This window comes from Episyrphus balteatus, chromosome 1, assembly GCF_945859705.1.
Source record: "Episyrphus balteatus chromosome 1, idEpiBalt1.1, whole genome shotgun sequence".
NCBI classification, from domain to species: domain Eukaryota; kingdom Metazoa; phylum Arthropoda; class Insecta; order Diptera; family Syrphidae; genus Episyrphus; species Episyrphus balteatus.
Window position 1 is genome coordinate 86,222,797 of NC_079134.1, and position 17,784 is coordinate 86,240,580.

General features: G+C 32.5%; 1 protein-coding gene across 12 annotated transcripts in view; it reads left to right on the forward strand.

Moving 5' to 3' along the window:
• Nucleotides 1–17,784, forward strand: part of LOC129906890 (protein Fe65 homolog) — a 359,219-nt gene that overhangs the window by 83,312 nt on the left and 258,123 nt on the right. For all 12 annotated transcript variants that reach the window (XR_008770866.1, XM_055982875.1, XM_055982874.1 and 9 more), the window contains 2 exons: nucleotides 10,096–10,427; nucleotides 10,489–10,682. Coding sequence is in view for 11 of the 12 variants with exons in the window: in XM_055982875.1 (XP_055838850.1) it covers nucleotides 10,096–10,427; nucleotides 10,489–10,682 (526 nt within the window). In the remaining variant the exon portion in view is untranslated. The remainder of the gene's footprint in view (nucleotides 1–10,095; nucleotides 10,428–10,488; nucleotides 10,683–17,784) is intronic.

Below are 17,784 nucleotides of genomic sequence, written 5' to 3' on the forward strand. Positions count from 1 at the left end.
GATTGATTGTAAAAAAAATCTTTCAAATCAAACTTAGTTTGGCAAAAATAAGGCCAACTAAAGGACAAGAGAGCAAATATCATAAAAACCGTGGTAACTCGAAAACGGGACGAAAACGAGAAAATTACCTCTTAAGTTTTTCGACTTAAAATGACCTCAGGAATCCACGGTTTTCATTTGGGGCGGTGACTGTGGGACACCCTGTATACAGGGTGTTTTCAGTTTTCATTTGGGGCGGTGACTGTGGGATTCTGTCTGTCTTTTGAGTCGAAAAACTTAAGAGGTAATTTTCTCGTTTTCGTCCCGTTTTCGAGCTACCACAGTTTTTATGATTTTTGCTCTCTTGTCCTTTAACTGGCCTTATCTTTGCCAAACTACGTTTGATTTGAAAGATTTTTTTACAACCAATCAAGAATTTACTACAGTTTAAGTTTGTCTCGAAACTTTTTTTTCTGCGGACAACCTTAAACTTAAGTTAAAAAGTGTGACCATTTCTACATACATACATATTTCCATATTCAATTCTTAATTTTTTGTGATTTTTAACGTAAAATGGAAAACTTTAAACGGTAAACTATAAAATTTGTATGCGATTTGACAGATTTTTAATTTTTAATGGTGATTTTTAATATGATGGAGAGGGAATAAATTGAAGCTTAATGGTTTAAGAGATCTTAAAACGTCCCTTACTTTGTGGCGGAATCTGGCTTCTTCTGGAATTAATGCTACGTTATTTAATGGTAACAATACAGTTCACTCTGTTCTTAAGTTGCCTTTAAAACACCTATATGTTATAAATATTTCAAAAAAGTTGGCAATGACCAAAGTTTTGCAGCAGCGTCAGGTTATTGTGTTGATGAGACCACAATGGCGCACTTAAAATCAGTTGGAGCTTTAGATTTCACCTTGATGGATTTGCGATAAAGTCAAAAAATATTGGAGCAATGTTCGTGTATAAATAAAAAACTATAGGGGAAGTGGGGGCAAGAGCGCCTATGGGGGCAAGACCGTTTTTGTGCTACTTTGTATGAAAAAAAGTAAAATTGGCAACACTTGCAATATTAAATATGTGTCTTTTAGTATGATCGATCACGTCTGTCAATTTAGCAAGCTCAGTTGAGGCGGCGAAGAGTTACTGTAAATTTTGTGATTTTTCATCAAATTGTTATCGTTCAGTGAAAAGTCAGTTGTATTTTTAAATACAAATTTTTAGCCTACACAAATCAGTTGACACAATTACAAGTGAAAACTATGTAGTTAATTACCCGACGGAGTTATTGAATTCTTTCGATTAACCAGGAACTCCGCAATAGGAGCGCCAATTATATTATCATAATATAATATCAATCAACCTAAACTTTGTAATGGTACCAGACTTCCCGTAAAGAATTGAATGGCAACTGTGATTGCAGCTACCATTTTGTGTGGGAAAATTCAAAGACAAAGATGTTTGGATTCATCGAATTAAATGATTCCGTCGGACTTGCTTTTAGATTTCAAACATTCATTTTAAACATAAATACAGCGCAAAGTCCATTGTTGAAAATATGAGGTATTGATCTAACCAAAAAACATTAGAATAAATTGAGAAATGTTCACTGCAAAAAATATAAATTCACTTATTCGGTTTTAAATTATTTTCACACAGGTTCAATTTTTTTCATAAATGCACTCAGCGAAGCGGGTGGGGTTAGCTAGTTTCCTATAAAGTACTTTTTTAGCATTTATTATATTCAAAATAAGGTCACAAAAATAGGAATTATTGTACTTTTTTTGATAACAAAAATTTGAACCATTACTTTAATGATTTAATTTTTAAAAAAAATGTTATTTAGCTAGTTCTAAATATCATCAGTAGGAACTTTCACCGGAAAGTTACCTACAACACATAACTTAACTTCGAGAAAGAAAATTGCTAGATAAGTTCAATCTGAACTTAGTTGCAATCGGGAGGAGGAGGTGGTTTTAGTGGTTAAGAGTCCCACATATCTATGAGCACGCGTTTTCCTCATAGAATCTTTTGAAGATTTCAACACCTACCCAGGGAAAAAAAAAATTTCATGCCCTTCGTTCGTCTCTTCACTTTTTTGTTTTTGAACACGCTGAGACAGAGAATATTCGTCATTCATTAATGTTCGTTGGTTTCAAATAATTTCCCTAAGGAATTTTTCGGTGAGAACAAAAAGCGGAAATGGAGTTTGCGTTTTTCTGCCACGATGCTGGTACGGCGCTTCAAGTTGTGGAGTGTCACCTTCTTTTTGTAATTATTCAATGATTTTGTCTTTCTTTCCGTTTAGATCTTTAAATTTTCGCTTTTAATCTCTGTGGCAACAAGGAATAACAACATAAGTCAACTTATGTCGAAATTGAGATTTTCACAAAATTTGATGCACAATAAGCGATTCTATATACCATATTTTTTTCATATTTTTATCTTAAGCGGCTTATGAATTACAGGTAAAAGAAAAATGACATTAGCATTGACTTCTTATGGGAAGCCAAACTTTCAAAACGCTCTCCTGAAAAGTTGTAAGAACTGACTTATGTTGTTTTTCCTTATTGCCACAGATCTTTGAGAAATCTTAAGTTGAAGTCAACGTGTCTCATCGTGTTCATTTGCCTTAAATAGCAAATCTCGAAAAGTTCCTTACCAATCACTTTCAAATTTTGACACAACGCCAACGTTCCATTTACACTCTCCTAAGTTTTTTAATCTGCAAAGTTGGTATATCGCGGTTAGATACAGCAAATTGTGACCGTATCAGATAGTTATACTAAAAATTTAGTTATAGTTTAGATAGTTATACTAAAAATGAAGTTCTTTTAGAAATCGTTACAAATTTAACTAAAACAAATAAACAAACTCTAAGAAATTACCTCGTAAACTGGTAAAAAACGACATTTTGGATTTTCAAACGGGAATATCTCAAAAATGTGATGTGTTAGAGTTTTTTTGACTACGGATTCAAGCTCAGGACACCGAAATCCTTTAGAAAAATATAATTTGGTTTCTGTAACAAAAAAAAAAGTTTATTTTGTTGACCAGTGTAATCGAAAAAAAGTTATTTAACATCTATTGTAGGAAATTAAAATATCTTCAAGTTTGTCATACATTATTTTTCTGTAGGTTCAAAAATACGCGAGTTATGTGAAAAAGTAAAATTTTTATAAAAACAAAATGGTGACCAAATGACTCTAGGTGCGATTGTGCAAAATGTGATTTGCGACTCGTGTCTTGAGTCCTTTTCCCAGCAAAAGTCCAACTTTCCCGTACTATATCTAATTTACTTGAAGTATAAGTGATTTTCAAGCAATTATCTATCTATTGAAATACATTTTTTGTTCTGTGCAATGCCGTCTTTACCATAAGGGCACACGGGGCCCGTGCCCAGGGCCCCCATTCTCAGGGGGGCCCCGAAGGAACGAAAATTTCTCTCACACATTTATTCTCAAAACATTTTTGTCGGGTAGACCATCTACCAAAAAAGTTTTAGTTTTTATATGGCAACCAAACAATCAAATAAAGTTTTTTCTACTATACGGAAAATACACTAGCCCAAAAAATTAAAGGAACAAAAAAAAATCGTGATTTTTTTAGTGATTTTCGATAGGCTGTATCTCAGTCAAAAATGACCGCATCATGATAAAATAAAAAGAATGTGAAAGCTCTATTCTTCTAGTTTTAGGATTAAATATTAAAATATTTTATTTCTAACGGTAAAATAGCAAAATTGTTGGAAATGCTCAAAAACCAAAATTTTCTAATTTTTTTTTGTTTTTACCTCTCTCATAAGGAAGTGGGAAAATTTTTTCTGATAAAATGATTAATATTTTTAGAAAGGCTTTTTATTTGGCTTTAGAATTCCTTTTGTTTCAAACTTCTACGATTTTTTTTACACTGCAATATCAGTCATCAAACCAAAAACCATACTTTTGACTTTGACTATCAATATCTCAACAACGGATCACTAACCAGAAAATTTAAGGACACAATTAAAAACTTCATTCAATTCTCTATAAAGAAATTAAGTTTGCTTTGTAAAAAAAAATGTTTTCTTATTTTTGAGATTAATTTAGGAAAGCTATCAAAATAGGCATTTTGACGGTTTTTTAGAAAATGTACCGCTTTTTAATTTCTATGTGTGAAAAGATTAAACTGAGGCTTAATAATTGAAGCTTAATATACCTGAAATTATTATGCAAAGTTTTAGGCTTATTCATCAAGCAGTTTTTCTGTTGTGAAGGTTTGAACTTTTGAGATTAAGTAAAACACCATATTTCTACAGTTCTAAATGACTTACTTCTTGTTACTTTTTTATAAGCAAAATCGATTTTTTTTAGTTCATTTGAACAATTTATTGATAAATATCGTTTAAATTTAAGATAAACCACGAAAAAATTAAAAGTTTTCAAAAAAATTTAAATTTTGAATAAAAGCTATTTATACCATTTTTGTATATTTTTCCTAATTTTGAATTTTTTTTTGTTTTTCTTTGGTATATCTATAATTTAAACGATATTTATCAATAAATTGTTCAAATAAACTAAAAACAAATTGATTTTGCTCATAAAAAAGTAACAAGAAGTAAGTCATTTAGAACTGTAGAAATATGGTGTTTTAATTCATCTCAAAAGTTCAAACCTTCACAACAGAAAAACTGCTTGATGAATAAGTCTGAAACTTTGCATATTAATTTCAGGTATATTAAACTTCAATAATTAAGCCTCAGTTTAATCTTTTCACACATAGAAATTAAAAAGTGGTACATTTTCTAAAAAACCGTCAAAATGCCTATTTTGATAGCTTTCCTAAATTAATCTCAAAAATAAGAAAACATTTTTTTTTACAAAGCAAACTTAATTTCTTTATAGAGAATTGAATGAAGTTTTTAATTGTGTCCTTAAATTTTCTGGTTAGTGATCCGTTGTTGAGATATTGATAGTCAAAGTCAAAAGTATGGTTTTTGGTTTGATGACTGATATTGCAGTGTAAAAAAAATCGTAGAAGTTTGAAACAAAAGGAATTCTAAAGCCAAATAAAAAGCCTTTCTAAAAATATTAATCATTTTATCAGAAAAAATTTTCCCACTTCCTTATGAGAGAAGTAAAAACAAAAAAAAATTAGAAAATTTTGGTTTTTGAGCATTTCCAACAATTTTGCTATTTTACCGTTAGAAATAAAATATTTTAATATTTAATCCTAAAACTAGAAGAATAGAGCTCTCACATTCTTTTTATTTTATCATGATGCGGTCATTTTTGACTGAGATACAGCCTATCGAAAATCACTAAAAAAAATCACGATTTTTTTTTGTTCCTTTAATTTTTTGGGCTAGTGTATATGTTTTCAAAATGAAAACAAATTATGTGGCGTTGTATGCGGACAAAATTCTAAATCCAAACGACCAAACCAAAATTCAATTTTCCAAAAAATAAGACAATAATATTTTCAAAAAAAACAAGAAAAATATCTTTTTTTTCCACTGTAGCTAGGATTATTTATTAATAAAAACAACGAATTCTCTTCCATTATCTTTTTCCTTAAATAATAATTTCGTTTGAAGTTTGCAAAACTGTCAAATTTTTAGTGCTTGTGTAAAAATATGTGTAGATTCGTATTAAAAGACGAAAAAAGAATCAATTCGTCGGCAAAAAAACATCAATACTTTTTCCGTTGGAAAACGTTTAAGAAAAAACTATTGCCGGCTCGTCGACGGTACATCAATGTTTTGGTTCAATGGAAAACGCCATGGTACAATGGTTGGCAACCCCAAACATTTTTTAATTTGAATTGCTAATTGCTCTCGTATTTAAAGATTGACACATAAAATTCATTAAATAACTTAAAAAAATTGTTTTTCAAAAAAAATATTTTTTTGTTAAATCCAAAAATAATTTTTTTTAAAAGTTTACTTAATTTTAATATCAGTATAAACCTTTCTTATGTCAAAATTTTCATTAAAATCGATTGTGTCGTTTACATTAAAAAATCGGTTCTATGGCAAGTAGGTATCGTTAATAACGGTCCAAAAAAATATTTTTCTTATTTCAAAAGTGCGGCTTATTTGCAGCATTACATGTTTTTTTTTCAAACTAAAATCGTTATCCGTTTTTGAGAAAATTGCAATATCTCGAAAACTTTATATTGGAGATCCGTTAAATCCGTACAAATCGTCTGTACCGAGTTTTTAGCAAATCTATCAATCCGTTTGAGCTCTTTTTTTCAATTCTTCAAACTGAAACTTATAACTTATACAGGGTTATTATTGGCAGTGGCAACGATTGATGTCTCAATGCACGTATAATTGGCGCCCCCTGCCAATAATAAAGACGCTAGGTACTTTATATGGAACGATATATTGACTCGCCTTTTTCACCAACAATTGCTTTGAAGCCAACCATTGCACTTATTTTACTTTCCAAAAGGGCCCCAAATTCTCGTGTGCCCAAGGGCCCTAGGATAGTTAAAGACGGCCCTGGTTCTGTGTTATTATTTTTGCTGGTGCAAATTCAACATTTTAGTTATTGTCCTTAAAATCTCTTTCTTTGTTCTTTTTTTTATTTATTTATTATTCTGAGTGTTTCATTTCTTCGATTAAGTAAGTTTTATATAATGGCTCTCACATTTGAAATTAATTCCGAAAATCCAGTTTTCCACGCTAGGAGCAAGCATATCGACATAAAGATGCATTTTGTTCGAGATGTTTATGAAAAGCAAGCGAAAGAACTACGGATGAAATGGTTGTCGAAACTAACTAACCAAAAATTTGTAAATAAACTTGGTTTAATGTAATTTAGAATTGAGGGGTTGCGGTTGTGTTGAAAATGTATTTCCGGCAAATCCCTTTTGCTATTTCACTATGCACTACAATTTACAATTACATTTATTTAGTTAAATTATTTATTTATAGCCACTGTTCAACGGTTAAAACATTTTTTTAATGGTTATGTATAAGAAGAATTATTGTAAAATATGATTTAACAAAAAAACTGATGGAATCCATGCATTTGTGATAGCAATTCGAAAAAACTTAAAGATATACAATTCAATTAATTTATTAAATTAATACGCTTTTTTTATGCATTTTGGTACCAATTACTTCCTAATTACTCTAGAATAGAATAAAAACTAGGTATTACCATTCTGAAATGCCCTCTTGGCGCGCATATTTAAAAAAAAAATTGGCCACCTACGTTGCTATAGAGCTTTTTTTATACCACAGGTGTTTACAAATTTTCATAAAATATTTTTTTTTTTACGTTTTGCATCAAAAACCAATTTCAAAGTTTTTTAAAGAAAAGATGGAATAGTTATAAAAACTTTTAATTTCTTATAAGTGAGGCGGCTTAGCGTTACAAAACAGCTCAATAATGCACTTTGTGATAAAATCATGAAATTTACATCATTGGAAGTACTCAATATAAGAATTATTTTGAGATATTGGGCCACCTTGTATTCTATCTGGAAGGGTAGATACAAAGGTTTATCTGTTGCACATTGTATTAGTAATAAAACATTTTTGTTAATATGATACATGATTTCGAGGTATTTTTTAACGCCCGATCTAATAAAATCAATACCAAAATGTCTCGAGCATCATGTAAACAGTTATTGGACTCTTAATCCGTCTTTAACTTAAATAGCAAGAATCAGAATATTACCAATTGCTCTTTGAAAAAAAAGTGGTAGGCTGATAAAATTTTGTAATGACGTTTCATATACCTACCATAGAAAAAAATAATAAAATATGTCCATCAAAATATTTCGTATTAAAGGGTGCTTTTTTTTAGCGGGAAAGAACACTTTTGAAATGGTACCATGGCACCACATGGAAAATGTATGCATTTTTTTTTTTTTGCATATAGATGTCATGCATAGTATGAGAACGAAAAATAAAAAAGGTTTAATTACATTAACCATGCAATATTTTATTTTAATGACAAACTCAAAGAGCTTGCTTTTATTTTTCATTGAGTTTTCAAAAAAATTTAAATTTTGAAAGAGTTGGGTGCATAAGTAAAAGTATGAAAAATAATTGTGCAGTTTTTGATAAAATTGTCAAATTAATAGGATTGTTAATACAATTTTTAACCCTCGTTTTAAGATATTGGGCCACTTGATGTTTTACCTAGGAGGATGTATATTAGAGTGGAGCGTTTTTGGACTTTTCTTTCAGATCACTGCGTGCAACTCATGGTTTATGCCTTGTGCTCTTCTGAACATATTCTGATACTTTTTTTTTATTCGACAATGGAAAAATAAAAATCGGGAACCCTCTGAAGATTGCTCGTATTTCACGAAAATCCATATTTTATGCGGCGTTAGAACCTATCTGAATTGACTTAATCTTTTTCATTTCACTACCAACTGCTCATAACTTATGCTGAGTGGTCTCTAGAACCAGATCTGATCCCCTATTTTGAGTCGTTAATGGAAAAAACGAAATCGGGAAGGCTCCGAAAAATGCACATTTTCGCAAAAATTAAGATTTTTTAAATTGTATAAAATCCCACCCAGAACAAATTTCTTTTCCAACTTGTTTGTATTTGCTATATTTGTTAGAACCTATTTGAACCTTATAAGCTATGGAGCACTCAAACTGAGAACTTTTCTGTAATAATGACGTCGTTTATGGGGGATTTAAGAAAATGCTACTTTGACATCCCTTGACCCATTTCAATAGAATTTTAAATTCAAATACTACACTTTAAAACTTCGTTAATAATTTAGTTTTTATATAAAACACTAACCTTTGTAACTGCATTTAATTTATGTCGATATCTTATTTCAATCCTTAGATATTTGACATTTTGGTGTTTCCATAATTCTTGCCCATACTAAATTCTTGCCCATGCTAAATTTTTATTTTGAAGTCAAAATGGCGTAATAATTATACCGTTTAACGATTTACTCTTATGAATTTAACAATATTAAAAACAAAAGTTTGTGGAAAACAAAAGATTGTATGGTATTTAAGAAAACCGTCTGCAGGTAAAGTTAAAAAAAAATTAAGCATGGTCAAGAATTATGGAAACACCTAAATGTCAAATATCTAAGGATTGAAATAAAATATCGACATAAATTAAATGCAGTTGCAAAGGTTAGTGTTTTATATAAAAACTAAATTATTAACGAAGTTTTAAAGTGTAGTATTTGAATTTAAAATTCTATTGAAATGGGTCAAGGGATGTCAAAGTAGCATTTTCTTAAATCCCCCATAAACGACGTCATTATTACAGAAAAGTTCTCAGTTTGAGTGCTCCATAGCTTATAAGGTTCAAATAGGTTCTAACAAATATAGCAAATACAAACAAGTTGGAAAAGAAATTTGTTCTGGGTGGGATTTTATACAATTTAAAAAATCTTAATTTTTGCGAAAATGTGCATTTTTCGGAGCCTTCCCGATTTCGTTTTTTCCATTAACGACTCAAAATAGGGGATCAGATCTGGTTCTAGAGACCACTCAGCATAAGTTATGAGCAGTTGGTAGTGAAATGAAAAAGATTAAGTCAATTCAGATAGGTTCTAACGCCGCATAAAATATGGATTTTCGTGAAATACGAGCAATCTTCAGAGGGTTCCCGATTTTTATTTTTCCATTGTCGAATAAAAAAAAAGTATCAGAATATGTTCAGAAGAGCACAAGGCATAAACCATGAGTTGCACGCAGTGATCTGAAAGAAAAGTCCAAAAACGCTCCACTCTAATGTATATGGGCCTCTAATAATAACAAACTTTACATAAATTCATTTAATTTGCTTTCTGTGCATCGTAGTGAGCCAATTATTTTAGAACATTCTGAAAATAAGAAATTTATAAAATTCATTCATTCGTGGTTAAAGAAAACGTAAGATGACGAAATTTAAAGTTCACTGAACGAAAAAAAGCTAATATTTTATAAACTGGTTGCGATAGTAACTTTTTTATTTGGTTTTAGAACAGTTATAAGTGCACCTATCAGCCATTTCAGGCTTATCCATTCTCTAACGGACACCCTATATAATAGTTCAAAATTTCTTGTACGGCCAGACTTACAATCTTAATGTAAATTTGAACCACGCAATAAAACACGGATACTTATTTATTTACTGCAGGTCTGCAGAGAAAAAAAACTTCTTCAATTATTCTCCATCCCTTGACCTTAAAGTTCAATCAAACCAACATGTCGACTTAAGCTACAATGTCAAAAGTAAACCAATCGGCAACCCAACCACGAAATACATATCTGGAAATATTAATTCTGAAATTTTGCGTGCTTTAAGAAACAAGAAATTTGAAAAATCTAACTTTGGACTAATAAGTGATGCCTTATCGGATAAAAAGTACGCTTATTACAATGAAGAAGAAATCAACTGCACTCTTTTAGAAGGTATTGAAGAAAAGGATAGAAATAAAGACTTACCAATGGGGTGGGAGAAACATGAAGGTAACTTTAAAATTTTCTCACATAAAAGTATATTAAAAATTAATCGACATTCTATTTACAGACAATGATGGACCTTATTATTGGCATATTAAATCAGGAACTATCCAAAGAGAACCTCCCATTTTCCCGCAATACAAGTACATAAATGACGAAAAGGATTGTAAAACTCCCGGTTATGAGTACGAAAATAACTCTACGGTCGACCATTATGATAACTTAGCCGTCAGTCCAACCTACTCCCGTTCCGAGATGAGGGTAAGTTGTTTTAGGTATTGACAGTTCACAATTGTAATGTATTTTGCATCTAAGCTAAGGTAAAACTTAGAGAAAGGGAAAACGAGCTTAAATTAAACACTAATTTCATAATTTTTTTACGAAGTGAGTACCTAATTTTTTATTTTGTTTGCAAAATTTGACTGTTAGAGTTTTAACCTTAAGGGGGGTTTCCATAGCATTTTAATGGAAGATGGTTGACTAATTGTTGTATAACTTTTGCAGTTTGTAAGATAATCTTATGAAACGTACTTTTTTGAAAAGGTAATAAACGTATGCACATTTTTGCATCATTTTAATTTTAGAAACATTTCTTCTGCTATTTTATAAGAGTCGAAAATGATTTTTTTTTTTCCTGCAAATCTAGATTCAATCAGAATTTTGGTTGGGGCACCGTTGTTTATAAACTTTTTACTTTTTTTTTTTTGTTTTATAATGATCAAATGGGGCATTCCATGAAAAATGGTAACTTTTTATAATAAGGAAAAAGAGTAAAAGATGCGATTTATTACAATGAAAAACTTCTTTAGAGGCAGATAACTCTTTGTCAAGAGTCAACAAGTGATTGCGAACTTAAATCCTAAATTGATATTCACCAAGCCAAACTTTTAATCAAGTTTTAAGTAAAAATAAACGCTTAAACGTGGTTGACTTAATGTCGCATACGTTACGCAACATATGTATCTAATTTATGGTACTATATTTGTTAAACTGAGACTTGTGGACGCTTCATTACATAGAAGGGATAATCTTAAATTATTTCTAAGTGTTCAAATCGATCTAAAAACTGTTACGACACTTGAAATTTGTGCATGTTTTTTGGTGTTTGAAATCTACGCTACAATGTGTTTTCATGAAGTAGATTTTTTTTTTTTATTAGAAAAAAAGCTTCGTCAATTTGTTGTAATTTCATATTTTTTACTCACTCTTCTTAGAATAACTTTACCATTTATTAGTGTTTTTAGATGAAACAAAAATAAATAATAATGTGGAATAGTGGAATGATATTAATAAAATTTAATTTTAAGTTAGTTTGAACGGTTTATTTGAAGGAAAAGTGTAAATATAAACTTTTTATCATTTTAGTCGTTGGGCAAAGCGTGATCATTTTTAAACACTTTTTTGTATTTTTTTAATGAGGAGTTAATAAAGTTGTTCATCAAGCCAGTTTGGCAAAAAAAAAAAAAAATGCACGACTGGGCCGCACGAACGTGCTCTTAGAGTTAAAGTTGCTTAAATTTTTAAGACTTTTTATATAGAAATTTTGAAAAAAAAAAAAATAAAATTCGTTTAAAAAAAAAATAAAATAAAATCTGAAATTAAATTGCCCTCCAAAACAAGTATGCAGTTTTGATTGATATATTAAGACTGGGTTCCCTTTTTCAGCGAAGTCAGATCTCATGTAAAAGCATTTGTGTGTATTAGTGAATGTGTTTCGCTCTCTCGCCATCGAATTCTCTGGTTTTTTCCCCTCAGGATGTTGGTTATGGTTTTCATTCATTGTCTCTTTGTGAGATCGCCATCGCACTCACGCGTTCGGGGTGGCATGCAAATGGATGTAGGTATACATAGATCTTTATACGGATATGGTGTTTGTGGACGAAAACTGGTTTGAAATTCAATTTTCAATTTTCATGAAAGATTTATGGAGGGCTCCGTGAAGCCAGAACTGCGACCTCAAAATTTTCGAACCAAATTTGTCTAATTCGTTTGTCCACCGTTTGTCCATGTTTGTCCACCCAAAATTTTCGTTTGTCCACCCTTCAAAAAAATTTAAGAGCAAATTCTTTTTTTTTATAGGAAGTCTGAAAAATGAAAAATCGTCTAAAACGCTCAAATTTTGAGATAGGCGTATAAAACCAACTGCAATCGTTTGTCCACCTCGAGTTCTATATACATACCAAATATTATCGTTTTTCCACCCCCCGTTTAGGAGCAATTTAAAAAACAAATTTTGCACTGAAAAATTAAAACTCCCCTAAAATCCCCAAAAATCAATTTTCATCAAAAATTCAAACTGCTGTCGTTTGTCCACCTCGAGTTCTTTACGTATACCAAAAATCATCGTTTGTCCACCCTCTGTTTAGGAGATATTCCAAAAAGAATTTTTTTATAGCAACTGTAACACTTTTTTTTTATATACATATATTTTGATTTAATATTTCAATACGCGAACCGAACAATTGAATAATTTAACAAACAATTTTGTTTTTTTAAACACAAACGAGATTCGATACGACGTATGCGATTGAAAACCACGATGTTAATTAAGAACTGATTTGATCTGTCAAAAGGCAGGCGAATTTAATAAAAAGAAGCGAATTAAAAAAAAGTGTTACAAGACAGCAAAATAAGTGCTGCCACCAAGCTAGTTCAGTAAGGGGGTGAGTTCACTAGTTGATTGATTGGACAATTAATTTTATTGAACGATCAATCAATTAAAAATGTTTTTCGATTAATTTGATATAATGCCACAGGGGCGTACTTACTTTTGTAAGCAAAAAGGGCGCCAGCAATTTTTTTTTTCTGAAAAATAAAATAAGGAAATTGCAAACCTTTTGGGAAACGAACAACGGTGAAGGAAAATTATAAACCACAATAAATAAAAGAATCAAAGTATATTTTTTTTATATTAATATTTTTATTGTCTGAGAAACCTTAAAGCAAGGAGAAAAACTCAGAATCTTTTCAAAATCAAAATGAACAGTTAAGAGAAAATTATATTGATACCGTAAGAGGGACCGTTAAGGCCTGGTTCTCGAATATACATATATTTAGAGAACGGGACGCGCGTTCCGCAATATTTCGGAAAAGGACGATTAACCGTAGAAGACAAAATGTATTTTTTTTTTTGAAGAAAAATTTTTCTCAAAATTAACCACACCACAACAAGGAAAGAAACAACAGTCTATATATATGTTTTGATACTTATCAAATTTACCAGCTTCTACCACCACTTCCTGCTGCCGAATTTATCCCAATTCTTAATATTCCACACCAACTATTTTTCCTTTAAATAACCACTATTTTCTGCTTCCAAAAACCTTTTTTTTTTTTTCAAACACTAATATTAACTATTATTTAAATTTTTCTTAAGTTCCGCAAATTTTTATCCTCTTGCTACTAATATTTATGACCTCTGGTCTTCACCAGTGAACAATCAGAATTGAATTGTCAGGACTCTCATCTCCTGAACAATCACTTCTTTTCCATTAACCCCCATAGCTTTCAGCCAATGTGGAGTGGCGGATTCCGATCACGTCATTTTTGGCCACTCACAGCAAGTTTGCTGAAGAGCGCCGACGTGCCGGAATACCGCGGTCCTGCTTACTCGCAATAACTCTCCCATCAGAATGCAAGTCATTCTCAGGAATTCGCCGCACGCTGGTATCACTTCCAGGTCACGGCGATTTCATGAGTGCATTCAACCAAAACCCACTATTTATTAGCAAGAAAATCAAAACTTCAAAACCTAAGAAAAACTGAATCATCTCACCGAGCATTCTTCCCCACCGAATAAAAAAAAATAAAAATAGGAAAGATGTTTGGTGTGGAAATAATTTTAAACCCCATTGACGGAGAGGAAAAAGTGGTAGCTCTCCTTGTTTTTTTTTTTTTTTTAATCGACACTTTTAAACATTTTGTCTCCTACTCAGATTTTGGGTTAAGAGAACTCGCTCTTAACGTTCCATCTTACGTACCAATTTTTATCAATAAAAATTTTAGTAAATTTTTAAAAAGAATTATTCAAAAATTACAATTTTGGTTTTAATTAATTATGTTGGGCCAGCGGCCATTCTCAATATGAGTAACTTCAGCGTCGGGGACCAAGTGTCTACCGCGCTTTACGAATGATTGCCTCAGTTTTTAAAATAGGCCGTCCCGCCTTTCAAATCCCGCTTTACCATTTAAAAGCGGTATGGCATCTTTGCCCCTTTGGCTTCACTTCTTCGCCGTGTACTTATCGGCGGCATCCATTTTGCCAACTGATACATGATATTCTTCACCTTACTGAGAGAGAGAACATGTAGCCGGTAAACCATAGCCGTCCAACTCTCTCTCATAAAGGCGAAGAAAATCAACCTGTCAAAAAGAAAAATTAAGTGGGGAGTGGGAAAGGGATAAAGAAAAGGTAGTTTTTGTTATGTCAAATTTTGACGTAACAAACCCCACCCTTTCCTCCTTTGGAAATGTGTTTGCTTTTGTAAGAAAGTAAACCATTTCCTGCGGATGAGATTGGTTCACAACACAACACAGGTGTCCCATTGGCCAAGTATGACCAAAAAATCAAAATAAGTAATAAAATTCAAAATTAAAAAAAAAAAACAAAAAAAAACTTTACTCTACTTTTGGGACTTTTTTTTTTTTTTTTTCTTTAACTTAATCATTTTCAGAAAATGAGTTGAAAGGCTTTAGATCCTTTGTGTGCCAAGTGCCACGATCTTTGCCATTATCGTCTTCCAAGACATACGTCCATGGAGACAAACGTTTTCTTATCCGGAATGGCCCGACGTACTTCGGCGCCAATTTAGCTGCGTAATAGTTTGCTGCATTCGATAAATCGAAGTTTCGTCGCCATACAACGTCATTAGGGAAATATTGAATATCTCTTCTTCTCAGGTTGTACGCTTCAGCTGATTTCTTTGCCGCTATTTGAAGTTTGACCGCTATGTCGGCTCTTAATCTTTTAAACCTTTCCCCTACATCTCCTACCGGTTGTAAACCATTCCCATCTGGGTCCCTAATTGAGATGTTTTCTCTACCACTTGTAGACATCTCTTTACCGAAATTGGCGTAATATGGAGAAACTCCTAACACTTCGTGTTGCGACGTACGGATTGCACATGCAACTTTCGCTAATTGAGAATCCCACACTCTATGATTCTCAGAAACATAAGCTCTTAAAGTAGTTTTAATAATCTGGTTAATCCTCTCTGCTGGGTTAGCCTGAGGGTGATAATGTGGAGTAAACCTAATTTTCGAAGAATACTCATCGCAAAGAGATTTTAATTCCCTACTCCTAAACTGCGGACCGTTGTCACAAATGACAAACTTCGGTACTCCAAAAAGAAGAAAAACATTATCCTCCAATTCTTTGCACACTGCCTTTGCAGTGGCAGACCTCAAAGCAAATAACAAGGGAAATTTAGTAAGATAGTCTACAACAGTAAGTATATACATAAAGCCCCTAGTGGACTTAGGTAAAGGCCCTACTAAATCCACACTTATCATCTCCCACGGCGAAGCAACTCCTATTCTCTCAGTCATAAGACCCGCTGGTTTATCGTTAATTGGTTTCACCTGTTGACAAATTGAACATTTCCTAACATAGTTTGCTACATCATTTCTCATTTTTGGCCAGTAATATTTGGCCGCTACTCTCGCGAACGTTTTTCTAACCCCCATATGTCCTGCTAAAGGACTATCATGACACTCCTGTAAAATATTTTGTCTATCCTTTTTCCCAACTACTAAGTTCCATTCATCATTATTTTCATGAACAATTATATGCGTCGATTTTACGAATTTATAAAGTCGCCCGTTTTCCACCCTCCATGCTGGATAACCTAATGGATTTGATTCTACCGCCAATATTATTTTCCTCACCCAAGGGTCTAAATCCTCTTCTGAAATTCCAGCCACTACTGGAACCCCCCGAGATAGCATGTCCGGAACGACATGATCCTTTCCCTTACGGTGTATAATTTTAAAATCAAATTGCTGTAGCCTAACTGCCCAGCGTGCAAGTCTACCTTGCGGATCCTTCAGGTTATTCAACCAAACGAGTGAGTAATGATCCGTTATAACCGTAAAATGAACACCTTCAAGATACGGTCGTAACTTTTCAATTGCCCACAAAACTCCTAAACATTCTTTTTCCGTTGTGGAATAATTCCTCTCGTTGCGATTTAAAGATCGACTTAAATAGCAAATAACTTTTTCTCCATCTTCAAATGTTTGGGTAAGTACGGCGCCGATGCCATAATCAGAAGCGTCAGTTTGAACTACGAACGGAAGACTAAAATCGGGACAAGTTAAAATCGGAGCCGTAATTAAATATTCCTTTGCTTTTCTGAAAGCATCTTCACATTCTTGCGTCCAAACAAACTTTTTATTTTTCTTAAGTAAATCGGTTAAAGGTCTAACTACTGTGGCAAAATTTGGTACGAAGCGTCTGTACCATGAAACAGTCCCTACAAAACTCCTAACTTGTTTCGAATTTTTCGGTGCAGGTATTTTTACCATACTTTCTACTTTTTCCGGATCAACATGTAACCCGTTTCTATCGACAACATAACCTAAAAACTTAAGAGAAGGTCTGCAAAAATTACATTTTTCTCGCCCTACCTTTAACCCTGCTTCTCTTAATCTTCTAAAAACTTCGTTCAGAATTTCTAAATGTTTTTCGAATGAATCTGTGACGATAATAATATCATCCAGATAAACGAAAACAAAAGGCTCCAACTCGGGTCCTAAAACACTATCGATGAACCGCTGCCAAGTTGCAGGGGCATTGTGTAAGCCAAATGGCATTCTTTTAAATTGAAAAAGTCCCCTACCCGGTACCGTAAAGGCTGTAAATTTGCGAGATTCCTCTTCCACCGGAATCTGCCAATAAGCTGATTTTATGTCGAGTGATGATAAAAACCTAGCGTTCCTAAGCTTATCCAAGATGGCTGAAATTATAGGGAGTGGATAAGCATCCCTTTCTGTAACCTGATTAAGTTTTCTATAATCGACGCAGAACCTATAAGTACTATCTTTCTTTTTAATCAAAACTATCGGAGATGCCCAAGGGCTATTCGATTTTTCTATTACCCCCTCATCCATCATTTCCTTTAAAGCCTTATCTATGTGAACCTGCATCGCAGGGGAAACAGGGTAGTACCTTTGTTTGATTGGTTCTGATGAAGATCTAATTTTGTGTTCTACCATTGTTGTTCGACCCAAACCCTCCGGCATATCTTTGAACAAATGTTCAACTAATTCACCCCTCTGTCCTTCATCCAATTCGGACTCTTCCGTGATAAACGAAGTACCTATCGAAGCCACCATATCTTGGCTTGAAAAACTCCACATACGA